We start from the raw sequence: 18,833 nt of genomic DNA on the forward strand, positions 1-18,833 counted from the left end.
AGCCACAACGCCCAGCCCAATAAATAATTTTAAATTCACTAGAATAAGTATATTTAGCATTTCCAAAAACAAAATTCAGTAAAACTGACAGCAAGTACTTTGAGTTTTGGGGTATTTTTTGATATTTAGATTATCCCAAAAGAGACATAATCTAAGGATTTAGAAGCAAAACTAAATAACAAAAAAAATCACAAGCTAATTTCTTAAAATCTATAAACTACCTAATTGTTCCATTTCTTCTGATACGAGTTCACTTGTGCAACTTGCCAGCGTCTCCATGTCTTCATCCTGTACTCTGACTTTTCGCTCACCCCGATGTCTCCAAACACAAGACTCATCTACCTAAAGAAATAGTTATTTTTCAGTGATGGAGCTTTAGATAAGACTAATGAAAATCAGGAAAAAATAGATAAATAACCAAGAAGCTGAAGAGTACCTTAAAAAGGAGGCTAAATCCCATCATTAGATATGAAGGAGGAAGAAAATTCTTTTTTCCTACAAAAGATAATGTACATACATGCTTTAAAAATCAATTTTCTCCAGGTTTTGCTTGCAAAACAAAAAAAAAATTAGTGTCAGATGACATTAAATTGTCATATCCATTGTCTTTTACTATGTCATGAATAACATTTCCCATTTATAGAACTGGGCCGTATGTATAGGGAACAATTAAGAAGAAAAAAAAAAAAATACATGCTTGGTCTGATATTTTCTGGGTTAGTCAGACCCCGAATATTCTATTTTCAGAAATAAGTTTAGGCTATACTTTCTTACCCTTATAACTAAACTCTGTGAAAAAGTGCATTCCTCTCAATAAAAATATACATGAAGAAGATATGACAAATAGTCAACTTGCCGCATCAAGGCAAAAATTTCCTTACTTCATAACAGACTTCATATAGGAAAACTGGGTAATTAGTTTCTGTTCTGAGAGTATTTGTAAATTGTCCTCAAACATGTCTCCATAATCCACTAACAAGTGTAGGGGTATTTTTCCCGTCAAGTCATTACCTCTTATCATGAAGCTTCCTGTTGTCAAATATTCTCCAGTTGGTGCTGTTTTAGATACCTGAAGAACACAATAATATTCTTATTATTTAAAATACGCTGGATTTTTTTTTAAACTTGAGAAGAAAGTAAAGTCAGAGTCAAGTAAGCCACACTGTCTCCTAAAAAGTTTGTAATTTAGCAAAAATTCTAAATACTGAAGGGAAAAGATAATCCGTTTAATGACAGATAACCCTTTGGAAGTAACAAAGAAATAATAAAGGAGTCACTACATCAATAATTTTCTTTTTTTCCTTTTTTGAGATGGAGTTTCGCTCTTCTTGCCCAGGCTGGAGTGCAATGGCGCGATCTCAGCTTACCACAACCTCTGCCCACCAGGTTCAAGTGATTCTCCTACCTCAGCCTCCTGAGTAGTTTGGATTACAGACATGTGCCACCATTCTTGGCTAATTTTTTGTATTTTTAGTAGAGATGGGGTTTCTCCATGTTGGTCAGGCTGGTCTCAAACTCCCATACCTCAGGTGATTTGGGAGGCCTGCCTCGGCCTCCCAAAGTGCTGGGATTACAGGCGTGAGCCACCACACCCGGCCAATTTTATCTTATTTTTTTTGAGACAAAGTCTCACTCTGTTGCCCACGCTAGAGTGCAGTGGCACGATCTCGGCTCACTGCAACCCCCACCTCCTGGGTTTAAGAGATTCTCCTGCCTCAGCCTCCCAAGGAACTGGGATTACGGGCATGCACCACTATGCTGGCTAGTTTTTGTATTTTTAGTAGATACAGGGTTTCACTATGTTGGCCAGGCTGGTCTTAAACTCCTGACCTTGTGATCCACCTGCCTTGGCCTCCCAAAGTGCTGGGATTACAGGTGTGAGGCACCACGCCCAGCAATGACAGCCAGAACTGGTCTACTCATCTCTTCCAGCAGGAGATATAATGAGAAAACTAAGGATAGTTTAATGTGCTTATCATAAAGCTATGTTTACTAAAAGAAAGCTCTGTTTACTAAATAAGATCTTTTTCTAAGATACTGTTTTTAATAATAAAGTAACGTTTTACTTTACAAAATAAAGACGATAGCAGATTTTTAAAAATATATCCTACTTTGGCAAAAACAGAAAGTGAGTCAACTTTATCCCACAATTAAAAAAAAATTTTATACATCTGTGAAACCCCCAGATCTTGAGAGTAACTTTATTAGTCATAGTTATTAAAATTTCAAGGGGCCAGGTGTGTTAGTTCACGCCTGTAATCCCAGCACTTTCAGAGACAGAGGGAGAAGGATCACTTCAGGTCAGGAGTTTGAGACAAGCCTAGCCAAGACGGCAAAACCCCATCTCCACAAAAATAGAAAAATTAGCTAGGTGTGGTGGCGCACACCTGTGATCCCAGCTACTCGGGAGGCAGAGGCAGGAGAATCACTTGAACCCAGGAGGCAGAGGCTGCAGTGAGCAGAGATTGTGCCACTGCACTCCAGTCTGGGCAACAGAGCAAGACTCCATCAAAAACAAACAACAACAACAACAACAACAAACCAGCAAGGGATTAAAAACACACTAAATTTCATTCTAAAAATTTTCTTAATAAAAGAATTAAAACCACTTTTTTTTTTTTGAGACGGAGTTTCGCTCGTTACCCATACTGGAGTGCAATGGCGCGATCTCGGCTCACCGCAACCTCCGCTTCCTGGGTTCAGGCAATTCTCCTGCCTCAGCCTCCCCAACAGCTGGGATTACAGACACGCGCCACCATGCCCAGCTAATTTTTTGTATTTTTAGTAGAGACGGGGTTTCACCATGTTGACCAGGATGGTCTTGATCTCTTGACCTCATGATCCACCCGCCTCGGCCTCCCAAAGTGCTGGGATTACAGGCTTGAGCCACCACGCCCGGCCAAAACCACTTTTATAACAGTATTGAGGTAGCAATTTATAATCTCCCAATATGACAATATCGCAGCACAGCAGATAATGAAATTAAATCTAAGCGAGTATAGTGAAACTGAACTCTTTATCCTGCTGTACAGCTTTAGAAACTTGTAAAAGTACATCATCATCAATTAGAATTCTCAAAAGTATAATAAGAAATCAATAACAATGTGAGGTCAAATACAGAACGAAGTATCACTAAACTGAACAGCACTGGCTGGGTGCCGTGGTTCACCCCTATAATCCCAGCACTTTGGGAGGCTGGGATAAGAGGATCACTTGAGGTCAGGAGTTAAGAACAACCTGGCCAACATGGTAAAACCCCATCTCTACAAAGAAAAAAAAACATACAAAAAAAAAAAAAACCACACAGTAACATCATTAATCACAAAGAAGGGCAATTACTAAAACCAAGTAAATACAAAACAAAACAAAACAAACAAACAAACAAAAAACAGGATATACCTACTTTTCTGGAAGGGCTCAAGAGAATTCAGAATATTCCAACAAAGATGAACAGGAGAAAGGCCTTTTAGGTCAGTATGCCAATAATGATCAATAATAACTGGAACATTCTCTATCCTGTATAACTGTGGGGATCACTCTCTTCATTTACTTCATTTACTTCTCTGCTCAAATCCTTCCAGAAAGGTTCTTCCAATACTTCATCCAAAACGGTAGCCCCTATCACTCTCTATCCCCTTCCCTGCTTTTAAAAATACATATTTTATGGCACTTATGACCTGACAGACATTATGTACGTATTTTTTTCCTCTACCAACAAAATGTTAGCTCTATCAAAAGTACAGCCTTGTCTGCTTTATTTACTTCTATGCTCTCAAAATTTGGCACACAGTAGCTCTTAGTAAGTTAAGAAAAAGGACAACAGCCCTTATTACCTGATGATGGTACACCCACCAAGCACTAGTGATAACTCGTGCATCCCAAGCAGCACTGTAGCAAAGTGCCATTGTGCCAGCTTCAGTCAAGGTCCGTGGGGGAATGGGTTCTCCTGGAATAACAATCCATAATGTTTCAATACCAAAGTGTGGACTTTCTCCAGAGCAAGGTATGAAAATCACATACCTACATGACAAAGTCATTCATGTATCTTAAATACTAATATGTTTTTATTTTACCATTATAAAAAGCTACTATTTATATTAAAAATGTATTTTTGATATTGCTATTTACAGAGCAAGCTTTTAAATGACCTATGTAAATATAACATGTCAGAGAAGAAATGCCCTCTCCATCAATAATTCTAACTTCATTACAGAAAAGATTATTTAGAGAAATCCATTTAAAGTTTGAAGAATTCCAAAATTAAAATAGCTTGGCTGAACCATCAAAATGAAGAACATATGATTAATATGTCCCTTATGGTTAGATTTCAAACACTTTTAAATTGGGGTATAGTTCATATGCCATAAAATTCACCCCTGTAAAGTATACAATTCTATGGCTTTTTGTTTTTTCATAATGCTATGTGATGATCAACACCAATTAATTCCACAACATTTTCATCATCCCAGAGAAGAAACCCTATATTCATTAGTAGCCACACCCCATTTCTCCTCTGTACCCAGGCCCTGGCAATCATTAATCTATTTTCTGTCTCTATGGTTTTGCCCATTTTGGACATTTAATATAAATGTAATTAGATGGGGAGGGGAGAAAAATTTTTTTAAAATGTAATTATACATAGTGTTATATGTTTGGCTTCTTTCACTTAGCTTAATGTTTTCAAGACTCGTCCATGTTAAAAGTACATATAAGTACTTCTGTTCTTTTTAAGTCTGAATAATATTCCATTATGTGGACATACTACATTTTGTTCATTCATTAATTGAATGACATATGGATTGTTTCCATTTCTTGGCTATTATAAATAATGCTGCTATCAATACCTGCAGCAAATAAGTTTTGTGTGGACATATACCTCTGCTTATCTTGGGTATATACCAAAGAGAAGAATTGCTGGGTCAATTATGTTTAACATTTTTTGGGACTGCCAAACCATTTCCCACAGCAGCTGTATCATTTTCCATTCCCACCAGCAGTATTCTATTTTCTCCACCATCATCACCAACATCTGTTATTGTCTATTTTTTCATTATAATCATCTTAGGTATAAAGCAGTATCTTGTGATTTTTTTTTTTTTTTTTATGATGGAGTGTCGCTCTTATCACCCAGGCTGGAGTGCAGTGGCACTATCTCAGCTCACTGCAACCTCCGACTCCCAGGTTCAAGCAATTCTCTTGCCTCAGCCTCCCAAATAGCTGAGATTATAGGCAACCGCCACCACGCCTGGCTAGTTTTTTTGTATGTTTAGTAGAGATGGCTTTTGCCGTGTTGGTCAAGCTGGTCTCGGACTCCTGACCTCAGGTGATCTCCTGGCCTCAGTCTCCCAAAGTGCTGTGATTACAGGCATAAGCCACCGTGCCTGGCCTCTTTTTAACGTTATTATACACTGAATTGTTTTATCAATTTCCTTTTCAGATTGTTCATTGGTAGTGTATAGAAATACAACTGATTTTTGTTTATTGATCTCATATCCTGAACATTGCTGAACTTGTTTATTAGCTCTGATAACTTACGGTGGATTCTTTAGTTTTTAAATGTGTGTGATCATATCAACTGTAAACACAGGTAGTTTTACTTCTGCCAAACTTGGGTATTTTTTCTTTTCATTGCCTAATGATCTACATAGAATCACCAGTATAATGTTAAATAGAAATGGCAACAACAAACATACTTGTCTTGTTTCTCATGGGAGGAGGAAAGCATCCAATCTTTCAGTACTAATTATGATTGCTGGCTGTGGGTTTTTCATAAATGCTTGTTTACCAAGTTGAGGAATTTCCCTTCTATTCCTAGTTTGCTGAGTGTTTTTTTATCGCAAATAGATGATGAATTTTGTCAAATGGTTTTTCTTTATCAGTTGAGATAATCATGCACGTTTTTTGTCCTTTATTAGTAGACTATATTACATTAATTTCCATATACTGAACGAACCTTTCATTCCTGAGATAAATTACTTTGTCATAGTATACAATCCCTTTAATATGCTCTTAGATTCAGTTTGCTAATATTTTGTCAAAGATTTTTGTGTCTATATTTACAATTGGTATTGGTCTGTAGTTTTCTTGTGTTATCTTTGGTTTTGTAATACTGGCCTTGTAGAATGAGTTAGGAAGTGTTCCCCTTAATCCTAATTTTTTGGAAGAGTTTGTGATGAACTGGCATTCAACCTTCTTGGTATAATTCACCAATGAAGCCATCTGGCCTAGGGTTTTCTTTGATGAATATTTTTTAAAAAAAATTTCTTTATTATTAATCCAATCTCTGTACTTACAGGTTTACTTCAATTCTTTGTTTTTTCTTGAGTCAGTTTTACTAGTTTGCATCTTTCTACAAATCTGTCCATTTCATTTGGTTATATAATCTGTTGGCATATATTCCCTTATAATCCTTGTGATAACTGTGAAGTCAGTAGTAATGTTCCCTATCTCATTCCTGATTTTAGGAATGCGAATCCTCTATTTTCTTGGTCAGTCTAGCCAAGGGTTTATCAATTTTGTTTATCTTTTCAAAGAACCAACTTGGGTTTTGTTCATTTTCTCTATTTTTTTTCCTATTCTCTGTTTTATTCGTTTTCACTCTAATCTTTATTTTCTTCCTTCTCCTTGCTTTGGGTTGTCTTTCCAGCTCTTAAGGTGCAAAGTTAGGTTACTGATCTAAGATCTTCTCTCTTTTCAAATATAGGCATTTATAGCTATAAACTACTGCCCCCAAGGGCTGCTCTTCCTGCATCTCATAAGTTTTGATACATTGTATTTTCATTTCATTCATCTCAAAGAGTTTGGTGACATCTTTTGACTTCCTCTTTGTTCCACTGGTTACTTATAACTGTGGTGTTTAATTTAATTCATACTTATGAATTTAAAACATTTTCTTCTATTATTGGTTTCTAATGTCACCCCATTATATAAGTCAGAAAACTTACTTTGTCTAATTTCAATAGTTTTAAATGTACTGAGGCGTGTTTTATAGACTATCCTATGATCTACCCCAGAGAATGTTTCATATGCACTTAAGAGGAATAAATACAGGTTGAGCATCCCAAATCTGAAACTCCAAAATGCTCCAAAATCTGTAACTTTTTAGTGCAGCATGATAACTCAAAGACAACGCTCACTGCAGTTCGCTAGAAATGTTTTGGAACATTTTGAATTTCTGATTTTTGGATTTGGGATGCTCAACTGGTAAGTATAATGCAAATACTCCAAAATCTAAAAACACTTCTGGTCCCAAGCATTTTAGATAGGATACTCAACCTGTAGTCTGCTGTTGCTAGGCAGAGTATTCTAGAGATATTAGATTTAGTTTATAATGCTGTTCAAGTCTTCCATTTCCTTGCTGATTCTGTGTACAGTTATTCTACCTATGACTGAAAGTTGAGTATTGAAGTCCTCCATTATTATTGTAGAACTATCTCTTCCTCCCTTCATTTCTGTCAGGTTTCCTTCATGTATTCTAGGGCTCTGTTATTAGAGACACATATGTTTATAATTGCTATAACTTCTTGATAGACTGATCCTTTTATCATTATATCTGTGTGTGTGTATGTGTGTGTGTCACTCTGTCACGCAAGCTGATCATCCTAGCTCAGCTTTCTGTAGCTGGGACTACAGGTGTATGCCACTGCACCCAGCTTTTAAAAAAAATTTTGTAGAGATAGGGTTTCACTTTCTTGCCCAGTCTGGTCTCAAACTCCTGGTCTCAAATAACCCTCACACTTCAGCCTCTCAAAGTGCTGGGATTACAGGCATGAGCCACCACATTGGGTCCTCTATTAATATTTGCCTTACAGTCACATTAAAAATTATTTAAAGAAAGGAACAGGAATTCTGAATAGAAAGAAATGTATTACCTGTTGGATTCTTAATTACACAGCTAGTAGCTCCATGAAGATCAGCATGTACATAAATGTCTCCTTAAATACAGAAAAATAAAAAATGACATTTTAAGTCCTAATTCTTTTTTTTTTTTTTTTTTTTTTTTTTTGAGATGGAGTCTTGCTCTGTCACCCAGGCTAGAGTGCAGCGGCACAATCTCAGCTCACTGCAACCTCCACTGCCAAGATTCAAGTGATTCTCCCACCTCAGCCTCCCTCAGCATCCCGAATAGCTGGGATGACAGGTGCACACCACCATGCCCAGCTAATTTTTTAGGTACTTTTAGAAAAGACAGGGTTTCACCATGTTGGCCAGGCTGATCTTGGACTCCTGACCTCAGGTGATCTGCCTGCCTTGGTCTCCCAAAGTGGCTGGGATTACAGGTGTGAGCCACCGCGCCTGGCCAAGTCCTAATTCTAAGTATGAGAAATGATTGCAAACTAACACCGCAACAGTAAGCTTTTAAAAATTTGACCCACAATAACTTTAGAGGACTGAAAGTTATTCTGTTAATGTAATACAACATCACAAGTCCAACACTGCAGATTAGCTCAGCAGTACCACTCTAGGAATACTCACTTAAGATCTAAGCATCAAAACACATATTCAGCAAACCATGAACCAGCATGCATTAAATCTTTCTACTAGTTAAATCTATCAAACAAAAGAGTGCAACAAGAAAATCAATGCCTAATATTGACTGAAGAGAGAATTTTTCCATATTTTAATCTTACCTACCTGGTGTCAAGTATCTTTTCACAATTATTTCATTCTGTTGCTGATCTCGTCCACCTATAATTAGATAGTTCTCTGAGCTAATGAACCACAGAAATTTCTCAAACCTACCAAAATGAAAGAAAAATAGTTAACTTTTCTTTATAGCTGCCAATTTTCATACACTTTTTGCAAACAAAACAAAACAGGAAGCTATCCTGCCTGTGTAAGTTAAGACAAGTTGATGATGTAATTTTTTTTAAGGCATCAAGCTGAATCTTACTAAAAACCTGTAACACAAATTGCTCTAGGATATTCTTAAGACAGTCTTAGAAAGAAGAAATTAAATTCTATGTTTTAAAAAAGTTATCTCCTTACCCCACATAGCCTTCTTAAACTCAGTAACTTAGAACAATAAATTACATAAAGCCAAAGTATAAAATGTCACATGGTCCTTAGGTTTAGCTTTCTTTCAGTGAAGCACTGAATAGGCTTTAGACCACTGATAAGAAATGTTTTCCCACTCTGCTCTCAATAAATGAACATAATTAATCTTTAGATACGATATTCTTTACATTTCTTAAAATACAAAATACCAAAAATTGTCTTTAGAAGGGTAAAATTGTAACTTTTCTCAAAAGACAAAGTAACTTGGGTTTTCATGATTAATACTTGCAGGATAAAAAGCATATAGTATATAGTATGACATTTAGAAAATGACATGCAAGACAGAGGAATATAAATACCTGCTACACTATATATGACTATGGAGATTATCTTCTGTATGATTTAATCCATGATTTTTTAAAATTCTGGTTAAAAATGGTAGACTGGGCCAGGTGCAATGGCTCACATCTGTAATCCCAGTACTTTGGGAGGCTGAGGCAGGCGGATCATGAGGTCAGGAGATCAAGACCATACTGGCTAACAAGGTGAAACCCTGTCTCTACTAAAAATACAAAAATAAGCTGGGCGTGGTACTGGGCACCTGTAAACCCAGCTACTCGGGAGGCTGAGACAGAAAAATCGCTTGAGCCTGGGAGGCATAGGTTGCAGTGAGCCGAGATTGTGCCACTGCACTCCAGCCTGGTGGTGACAGAATGAGACTCCATCTCAAAAAAAAAAAGGTAAACTGAGCACAGACACTTAAATTCCCCAATATAATATCAAAAGAACTTTACCACTATTTTCTAATCCGATTTTTTGATCGGGTAACACACACTCATGGTTGAATAAAATTTTTTACTTCTATTAAGGTAGTGAGAGATCCTGTATACCTTCAGTTCCTGTTACTACACCAAAGGGGGAGCCATTGTGATTGGCTTGCTGAGTATCCATCTGGAGAGTCTTTATGCATAAAAAAGCTAAAAAATTTATCCTATCTTCTCTTTTTTAGACATAGCATAAACTGTTCTGCATACTGCTTTTTTCACCTAAAAGTAGTTTCTTTATTGCTAAATGGATGCACTTTACTTACTTAACCACTCCCCTATTGACAGTAAAGAAGTTTGTATAAAGACAAAGAGATAGGAACAAAAAGAATGGGAGAGAAAAATCATAGATGTATTTTGTAATCATCTTAGTAAAGGAATGTACAGCCAACAAGTGAATAAAAAGTAGCCAATCAAAAGAAGGCACTAAGGAAGACAAAAGAGGACACAGAACCAATGGGACAAATAAAAAGCAAATAGTAAGATGGGCAGATTTAAATCCAAATATATGAGAGGTTACATTAAATACAAAAGCATTAAATGCCCAGGTAACAGGCAAAGACTGTCAGACTAGAAAACAACAACAATTACATATATGCTCCTTTAAAATACAAAGATAGAAAGGTTGAAATGTAATGATGAAAAAAGGCCAGGTGTGGTAGCGCACGCCTGTAATCCCAGCACTTTGGGAGGCCAAGGTAGGCGGATCACTTGAGATCAGGAGTTCAAGACCAGCCTGGCCAACATGGTGAAGCCTCATCTCTACTAAAAATAGAAAAATTAGCCAGGCATGGTGGCAGGTGCCTGTAATCCCAACTACTTGGGAGGCTGAGGCAGGAGAATTGCTTGAACCCAGGAGGCAGAGGTTGCAGTGAGCTGAGATCGTACCACTGCGCTTCAGCCTGGGTGACAGAGCAAGACTATGTCTCAAAAAAAGAAAGAAAGAAAGAAAGAAAGAAAGATACGCCATGCAAACACTAACCAAAAGAAAGCTGATCTAGTTATACCTGACAAAGAATGAAAAAAATAGTTACAAGTTAGAAGGACATTTCATTACATTTGATAAAAGGCTCAACTTCATTAGGAAGATAAAACAGTTCTATAGTTGTATCACCTAATTACATTGCCTCATATATAAAAAGCAAAAGGCCAGGTGTGGTGGCTCACACCTGTAATCCCAGCACTTTGGGAGACCCAGGCAGGCAGATCACAATGTCAAGAGATCAAGAGCATCCTGGCTAACATGATAAAACTCCATCTCTACTAAAAATACAAATAAAGTTAGCCAGATGTGGTGGCACGTGCCTGTAGTCCCAGCTACTCGGGAGGCTGAGGCAATAGTATTGCTTGAACTTGGGAGATGGAGGTTTCAGTGAGCTGAGATTGTGCCACCGTATTCTAGCCTGAGCGACAGAGTCGGAGTCCGTTTCAAAAATAATGATAAAAAGCAAAAACTGGCAGAAGTAAAAGGAGAAACAGACAAATTTGCAGAGGAATATTATAAACTTTCTGCCAATATATTTTAAACTTCGGACAAACTCTTTAAAAAAAATACTGCTTACCGGCCAGGCAAGGTGGCTCACACCTGTAATCCCAGCACTTTGGGAGCCCAGGCAGATCACAAGGTCAGCAGATCGAGACCATCGTGGCTAACATAGTAAAACCATCTCTACTAAAACTACGAAAAATTAGCCAGGAGTGGTGGCACACGCCTGTAGTTCCAGCTACTCAAGAGGCTGAGGCAGGAGAATCTCTTGAACCCAGGAGGCAGAGGTTTCAGTGAGCTGAGATCCTACCACTGTACTCCAGCCTGGATGACAGAGATTTCATCTCAAAAAAAAAAAAAAAAAAAACCACTGCTTACCAAAACTAGGAAATTTGAACAATCCTTACATATGCTAAAAAATCTGAATCTGCAATGAAAAGCTTTCCCAAAGAAAACTCCAGGACTACTCAGCTTTGCAAGTAAATTTCCTAAGATATTTAATAACAATTGAAAAAGGAGTACTTTCCAACTTGTTTTATGAAGCAATATGACCTTGATACTAATACCTAACAAGAACATTACAAGAAATAAAAATTACAGGATAATCCTATCCATTAACAGAGATGTCAATCAGAGAAGGAGAAGAGACAAATGCAAACAAATCTTGAAAGCTGGAAAACAAGTGATCAGACTCAAGAAGCTGAATCCTAAGCTGATGGTGAAAAAAGCAACAACTAAATTTACAATGTAAAATTCATAAAAGGCTAAAGAAATAGCAGCACAAGTACTTAAGGAAACAGAGTTTAAGATGGGAATGAAAATAGGACTGGCTAAAAGTCTGTTCAAGAAGCAGTTAGTTCCATACATCCTTCCAGCTAATTCCTATTCTATTTCCTAACAAGGCCAGAGGTTAATTTCTCTAGAACGGGTATAAAGAAGATCGCTAGACAAAAGTAAATGTGGCACAGCTATCGTCAGAAGTAATATATGTAAAACACAGCAACTAAGTGAATGAATTACTGGATCCTAAGACTCTCAGCCTATTATTCCCACTGGGCTCCCCAAATGCTGCAGCGGCCAGGTCTTCACCTTACAAAGCAGGAGAGAAAAAGAATCTTTTCTGGGAAATGAGACTAGCTCACAGGAAAAGGGCTAAAGACAATGAGGATTCCACAAAAAATGGCCAAGACAGATCATTTCACAAGCTCAACCACCCAGGGCACTTCCAATCAGCATTTTTTTTTTTTTTGAGACGGAGTTTCACTGTTGTTGCCCAGACTGGAGTGCAATGGCACAATCTTGGCTCACCGCAACCTCCGCCTCCTGGGTTCAAGCAATTCTCCTGCCTCAGCCTCCCGAGTAGCTGGGATTACAGGCACGCACCATCATGCCCAGCTAATTTTTGTATTTTCAGTAGAGACGAGGTTTCACCTTGTTGACCAGGATGGTCTCGATCTCTTGACCTCGTGATCCACCCGCCTCGGCCTCCCAAAGTGCTAGGATTATAGGTGTGAGCCACCGCGCCCAGCCCACCAATCAGCATTTTAATAATCTACCATAAAGTGTAAAATGTTGAATAGACAATCAAGGAGCATCAGACATTAATGAAAGTCTGCAATATGAAAGCTGAAGACAAAAGAACCATTTAAAAGGAAACACTTGTATTCCCAGCTACTCAGCAGCCTGTGCGACAGAGTGAGACTCCGTCTCCAAAAGAAAAGAAAAAAAAAGAAGGGTGCGGTAGGGCTGTTTTGGGTATGTCAAAAAATATCAAGTTACAGTTACATAAGATGAGTAACTCTAGACATCTAATATACAGCATGAGGAATATGGTTAATAACACTGTATTATATATTGGAAATTTGCTAAGAGAGATTTTGTTTGTTTAAGATGGAGTTTCACTCTTATTGTCCAGGCTAGAGTGCAATGGCACCATCTCGGCTCACCGCAACCTCTGCCTCCTGGGTTCAAGCGATTATCCTGCCTCAGCCTCTTGAGTAACTGGGATTACAGGCATGTACCACCATACCAGGCTAATTTTGTATTTTCAGTAGAGACGGGGTTTCTCCATGTTGGTCAGGCTGGTTTAGAACTCCTGACCTCAGGTGATCAGCCCGCCTCGGCCTCCCAAAGAGCTGATTACAGGTGTAAGCTACCATACCTGGCCGCTAAGAGAGATTTTGAAGTGCTCTTACCACACACACAAAAAAAAACAGAGTAACTATGTGAGACAATGAATATGTTAATGTACTTGACCATATTAATCATTTCATTATGCATATGTATATAATAAAAACATACTGCACACCTTAAATATAAATACATACATACATATATACATACATACATATATATCTATCTCTCAGGCAAAACCCTGTCTATATTTATATATATAAGCATATATGCGTATATATATACGTGTGTATATATATACAAACGTGTATGTACACATACATATATACACACACACACCAGGTGAAACCCGTCTCTACAAAAAATACAAAAATTACCTAGATGATACAGCACACACCCGTGGTCCCAGCTACTGGAAAGGCTGAGGTAGGAGGATCAGTGGAGTCTGGGAGGCAGACGTTTCAGTGAGCCAAGACCATGACACTGCACTCCAGCCTGGGCGACAGACTGACTCTCAAAAAAATATCTCTCTCTCAGAAGAAATATATACATAATATATGAATATATATTCATATGTAAGTATATTTATATATAAACATATATTCATATACAAGTATAGAATATATAGTTATGTATTTAATATATTTATATATAAATATAACATATATTTTATATCTAAATATATTATATCCATATATAGTATATAATATATATGCATATACAAATGTAATATATATTTATATATAAGTATATATATTTCTTTTTTGAGCTGGAGTCTCACTCTGTCGCCCAGAGTAGCTGGGACCACAGTTGTGTGCCACCACATCTGGCTGATTTTTGTATTTTTTCTAGAGATGGGTTTCGCCTGATCTGGTCTGGTTTGTTGCCCAGGCTGGTCTCAAACTCCTCACCTCAAGTGATCCACCCACCTATGGACTCCCAAAGTACTGGGATTATAGGCATGAGCCACTGCACCCAGCCTATCCCTACCTTTATATGTAAATGCTTTAACTTTTTATTTTCTCACAAAAATAGAAACTACCTCAAAAGGAGGAGAGTTCTGAATGCTTATGTCTCTTAGGCAGAGCAATTGCATGTACCCATGTTTTCGCTTGTGAGCATCTATCCAATAACTTCCCTTCACTTGCTTCAAGGGTGTAGAATGTGATACCTATTAGCTAATTTATCTTCGGGAAATGTTTTCAGAGGCTCAGAGAACTACTTCAGCCACCCATTTTCTTTTTCTTTTTTTTTTCTTTTTTTTTAAGATGGAGACTCATTCTGTCACCCAGGATGGAGTGCAGTGGCTTGATCTCAGCTCACTGCAACCTCCCCCTCCCAGGTACAAGTGATTCTTCTGCCTCAGCTTTCCGGGTTGCTACAGGCCGGAGCCACCATGCCCAGCTACTTTTTGTATTTTTAGTAAAGACAGAGTTTCACCATATTGGCCAAACTGGTCTCAAACTCCTGACCTTGTGATCCACCCACCTCGGCCTCCTAAAAGGATGAGATTACAGGCGTGAGCCACCATGCCTGGCCCCTCATTTGCTTTTGTTTGCGAGTGTGTGTGTGTGTGTGTGTGTGTGTGTGTGTGTGTGTGTTTTGAAATGACACATTTGATCCTTTTTATGGCTCAAAGAAAAGTTATGAATACCTTTTGAGTTTGGTGCCAGGACAGAGTCATTCTTCAAAGCTGTCAGCACTTATGGGCTGTCCTATGGTCACTGCATGACTTTGCTTAAGTTCCTTACCCTCTCCATTTCAGATTCTGAAAGTACTGCATCCACAGGTAATAATGGGCTGGGCGCGGTGGCTACTGCCTATAATTCCAGCACTTTGGAAGCCTGAGGAGGGCAGATCACTTGGGGTCAGGAATTTGAGACCAGCCTAGCCAATATGGTGAAATACCATCTCTACTAAAAATACAAAAATTAGCTGGGCATGGTGGTGCACACCTGTAGTCCCAGCTACTTGGGAGGCTGAGGCAGAAGAATTCCATGAGCCCAGGAGGCGAAGGTTACAGTGAGCCAAGATCGTGCCAGTGCACTCCAGCATGGGCAATAGAGCTAGGACTCTGTCTCAAAGGAAAACAAAAGTAATGGTAGGGCCTGTAATCCCAGCACTTTGGGAGGCTGAGGTGGGAGGATCGCTTGAGTCCAGACTTTGAGACCAGCCTGGGCAACACCAAAAGACCCCGTCCCTACTAAAACAACAACAACAAAGAGGTAATGCTGGCCCCTTTCCTCTCATTAACACCCTCCACGGGATGAAAACGATGATCATGTTTAAGTGTGTAATCAATTGTGGAAAGACTGCTGCCACGTTAAGAAAAGAAAGGGAGTATGTCTGCCAAACAGATTAACTTCTGGTCTCCAGTCAGTATGTGTGGTGGGGTAGGGTGACTGCATGACTTTTAACTTTTGTCTTTGAGAGGTCTAGCATTATTGGAGTCTCCTTAGATAATTTCTTTTTTTTTTGAGACAGAGTCTTGCTCTGTCCTCCAGGCTGGAGTGCAGTGGCATGATCTCAGCTCACTGAAACCTATGCCTCCCAAGTTCAAGAGATTCTCATGCCTCAGTCTCCCTAGTAGCTGGGATTATAGGCACCCACCACCAGGCTTGGCTAATTTTTTGTGTGTTTTTACTAGAGGCAGGGTTTCACTATGTTAGCCAGGTTGGTCTCGAACTCCTAACCTCAAGTGATCCTCCTGTCTTGGCCTCCCAAAGTGCTAGGATTACAAGTGTGACTGCTACCGTGCCCCACCTAAATATATATAACTAAATAAAAGTTAAAAAGAAACAACTTGGAGAAGACAGAGACTTATAAGAAAAGAATACTAAAAAAAAGGTAATACATCAAAACTATTCTCAGAGAGCTAAAAGAAACTAGGGTGGAAACATTTATTTTTTTTTTTAAAGGTATATTCCAAGAACCAAAAGAAAGTCTTCTTTTTGTTTTTTTTTTTGTTGTTGTTGTTGTTGTTGTTTGTGCCAGTAACACTATGTTGAGGAGTTCTTAAAATTAAAAAGATGATAGAAGTAAAAAATTCAGTGGAAGGATTCAATGGAAGATAAAGCTGAGGAAACTCCCAGGATATACAGCAAAATGACAGGCTTAAAAATAGAAAATGCAACAAAATTGGAGGACTGGTCTAGGGGGTCCCATATCTTAAAAACAAGATTCACAAAAGAAGATGAAAAAAGAAAGCAGAGGTCTGGCAGTTTTTCAAGAACTATTTCAAGAAAATGTCTCACAACTGAAAGTTTCTCAATTAAAACAACCCACAAAGTGTCCAATATAATGGAGTAAAGCATCACCACCAAACCCACCAATTATAAAATTTTGAAAAATTTATAATTCAAGAAGGAGAGGAATAAAAAAAAAATAACAAAAGCAATTTAGAAAAAAAATTGGGAGAAAGGAAAAAATCTATAAGATAGGCAAAAGCAAGTTTCATGTAAAATATCAACTATCAGCCAGGTGTGATGGCTCATGCCTATTATCACAGCACTTTGGGAGGCTGAAGCCAGGGGATCACTTGAGGCCAGGAGTTAGAGACTAGCCTGGCCAACACGATAGAAACCCCTCTCTACTAAACATACAAAAATTAGTTCGGCGTGGTGGCAGGCACCTGTAATCCCAGCTCCTTGGGAGGCTGAGACAGGAGAAATCACTTGAACCCGGGAGGTGAAGGTTGCAGTGAGTTGAGATGGCGCCACTGCACTCAAGCCTGGGCAACAAAGTGAGACTGCGTGTCAAAAAAAATAATAAAAAATAAAATAAAATATCAACTATCAAAATAATACCAGATTTCTCAAGAACTATAATGAAGCAATGCCTTTAAAAGTCTGAGAAAAATGGATTTTCATAGTAGAATCCTATACTCAATTTTTTAAAAAGAGATTGGGTTTTGCCATGTTGCACAGGCTCGTTTTGAACTCCAGAGCTTAAGATATCCACCCACCTCACCCTCCCATGGTGCTTGGATTACGGGAATGGGCCACTGTGCCCAGCCCAGTCACACTATAAGAGTAAAATGTTTCATACACTGGAGACCTCAAAAACTTTGCTTCCTATACACTTTTTCTTGTGAAGCTTCTGGAACACATACTCCTTCAACCAAGAAAGAAGTGTGAGATCCAGAAGAGTTTCCAACACAGAGAATGGTAAAGATAACTACCAAGATAACAATAAAAGGAAATTGTAAGATGCTTCGAATCAATCTAAAATAAAGTAAGTCAAAAAGCTCCAGGAGAGACTTCTGATCTCTGCAAGATGACAGGGATTGAATTTCAATGTGTATGAACACACTTGAAAGATAATATTTACATAAATTAGTGGTAAGAACAAAAATAAAAAGAAAGCAAATTAATTGACGATCAGTAACTCCAGGGAAGATTTTTAAAACTTAGCAAGAAAGAAAAAAGAAAACAGAATTCTACGTGGCTCAGCTATAACTATAATTTAAATATTTATAATGATGCCAATGCTGACTATTAATCTTGACAAAATTATGCTGTAACTGTATGTGTACATAATGGAACACAAGTGGAAAGAGGGAAATCCTCATCTTTCACAGTGGGAAGTCAATAACACTGTAAAATAGAAAAATTAAGAAGCAATATAAGCATATTACTAACAGAAATAAAGGCAAATATCAAAAGAATCAACTAAAAGAGCTAAAAGTAATTTCCTTCAGAGAGCAGGAAATAGGAGTAAAGGTGAGGAACTACAGAGCTAGTGAGTACAGAAGTGTACGCCTGTAATCCAGCACTTTGGGAGGCTGAGGCAGGAGGATTTCTTGCACCCAAAAGTTTAAGACCAGCCTGGGCAACAAAGTGAGACCCTGTCTCTACAAAAAGTAAAAAATTAGCTGGACACGGTGACATGTGCCTGCAATCTCAGCCACTTGGGAGGCTGAAGTAGGAAAACTGCTTGAGCCCTGGAGGTCAAGGCTACAGTGAGCCATGTTCACGCCCCTGTACTTCACCCTGGGTGTCAGACTGAGGCCCTGTCTCAAACAAACCAAAAAAAATTGCAGAGCTACTGGTTTTTGTAACAAGCTTTGAGGAACTGCTTGACTTTTCTAAACAATGTGCATGGATAATCTTAATAAAAACAAAAAGTAAATGTAAAAGAGATAGGACACTTACCAATATACTTTTCTTGCTTTTTGAATAGAGGTAACAGTCTGAACTTCTTTTAATGTTTGCTTTGTTTTCTTTTCTGCTGATTTGAATGCCTATTTATGGAAAAGAGTTTTAAGAACAACTGGTTATGTATTTAACATCAAAGTAAATAATAGGGCAAGAAATTGTTTTTTAAATGTCACAAAATGGCACAATCTACGCAGACACACACACACACACACACACAAATATGCATATTTTGGG

At 38.1% G+C, this 18,833-nt stretch overlaps 1 protein-coding gene across 5 annotated transcripts in view; it reads right to left on the reverse strand.

Annotated features, from left to right (window-relative positions):
• The window catches only part of NEMF (nuclear export mediator factor), a 71,720-nt gene that overhangs the window by 20,108 nt on the left and 32,779 nt on the right, over positions 1-18,833 (reverse strand). For all 5 annotated transcript variants that reach the window (XM_032244532.1, XM_032244530.1, XM_032244529.1 and 2 more), the window contains 7 exons: positions 18,594-18,682; positions 8,635-8,738; positions 7,872-7,934; positions 3,834-3,946; positions 1,012-1,069; positions 437-495; positions 222-342 (listed from right to left, as the gene is read on the reverse strand). In XM_032244532.1, coding sequence (XP_032100423.1) covers positions 222-342; positions 437-495; positions 1,012-1,069; positions 3,834-3,946; positions 7,872-7,934; positions 8,635-8,738; positions 18,594-18,682 — 607 coding nt within the window. The remainder of the gene's footprint in view (positions 1-221; positions 343-436; positions 496-1,011; positions 1,070-3,833; positions 3,947-7,871; positions 7,935-8,634; positions 8,739-18,593; positions 18,683-18,833) is intronic.

Source organism: Sapajus apella, unplaced genomic scaffold, assembly GCF_009761245.1.
Source record: "Sapajus apella isolate SASKATOON/1434 unplaced genomic scaffold, GSC_monkey_1.0 scaffold55, whole genome shotgun sequence".
In the NCBI taxonomy this organism is placed as follows: domain Eukaryota; kingdom Metazoa; phylum Chordata; class Mammalia; order Primates; family Cebidae; genus Sapajus; species Sapajus apella.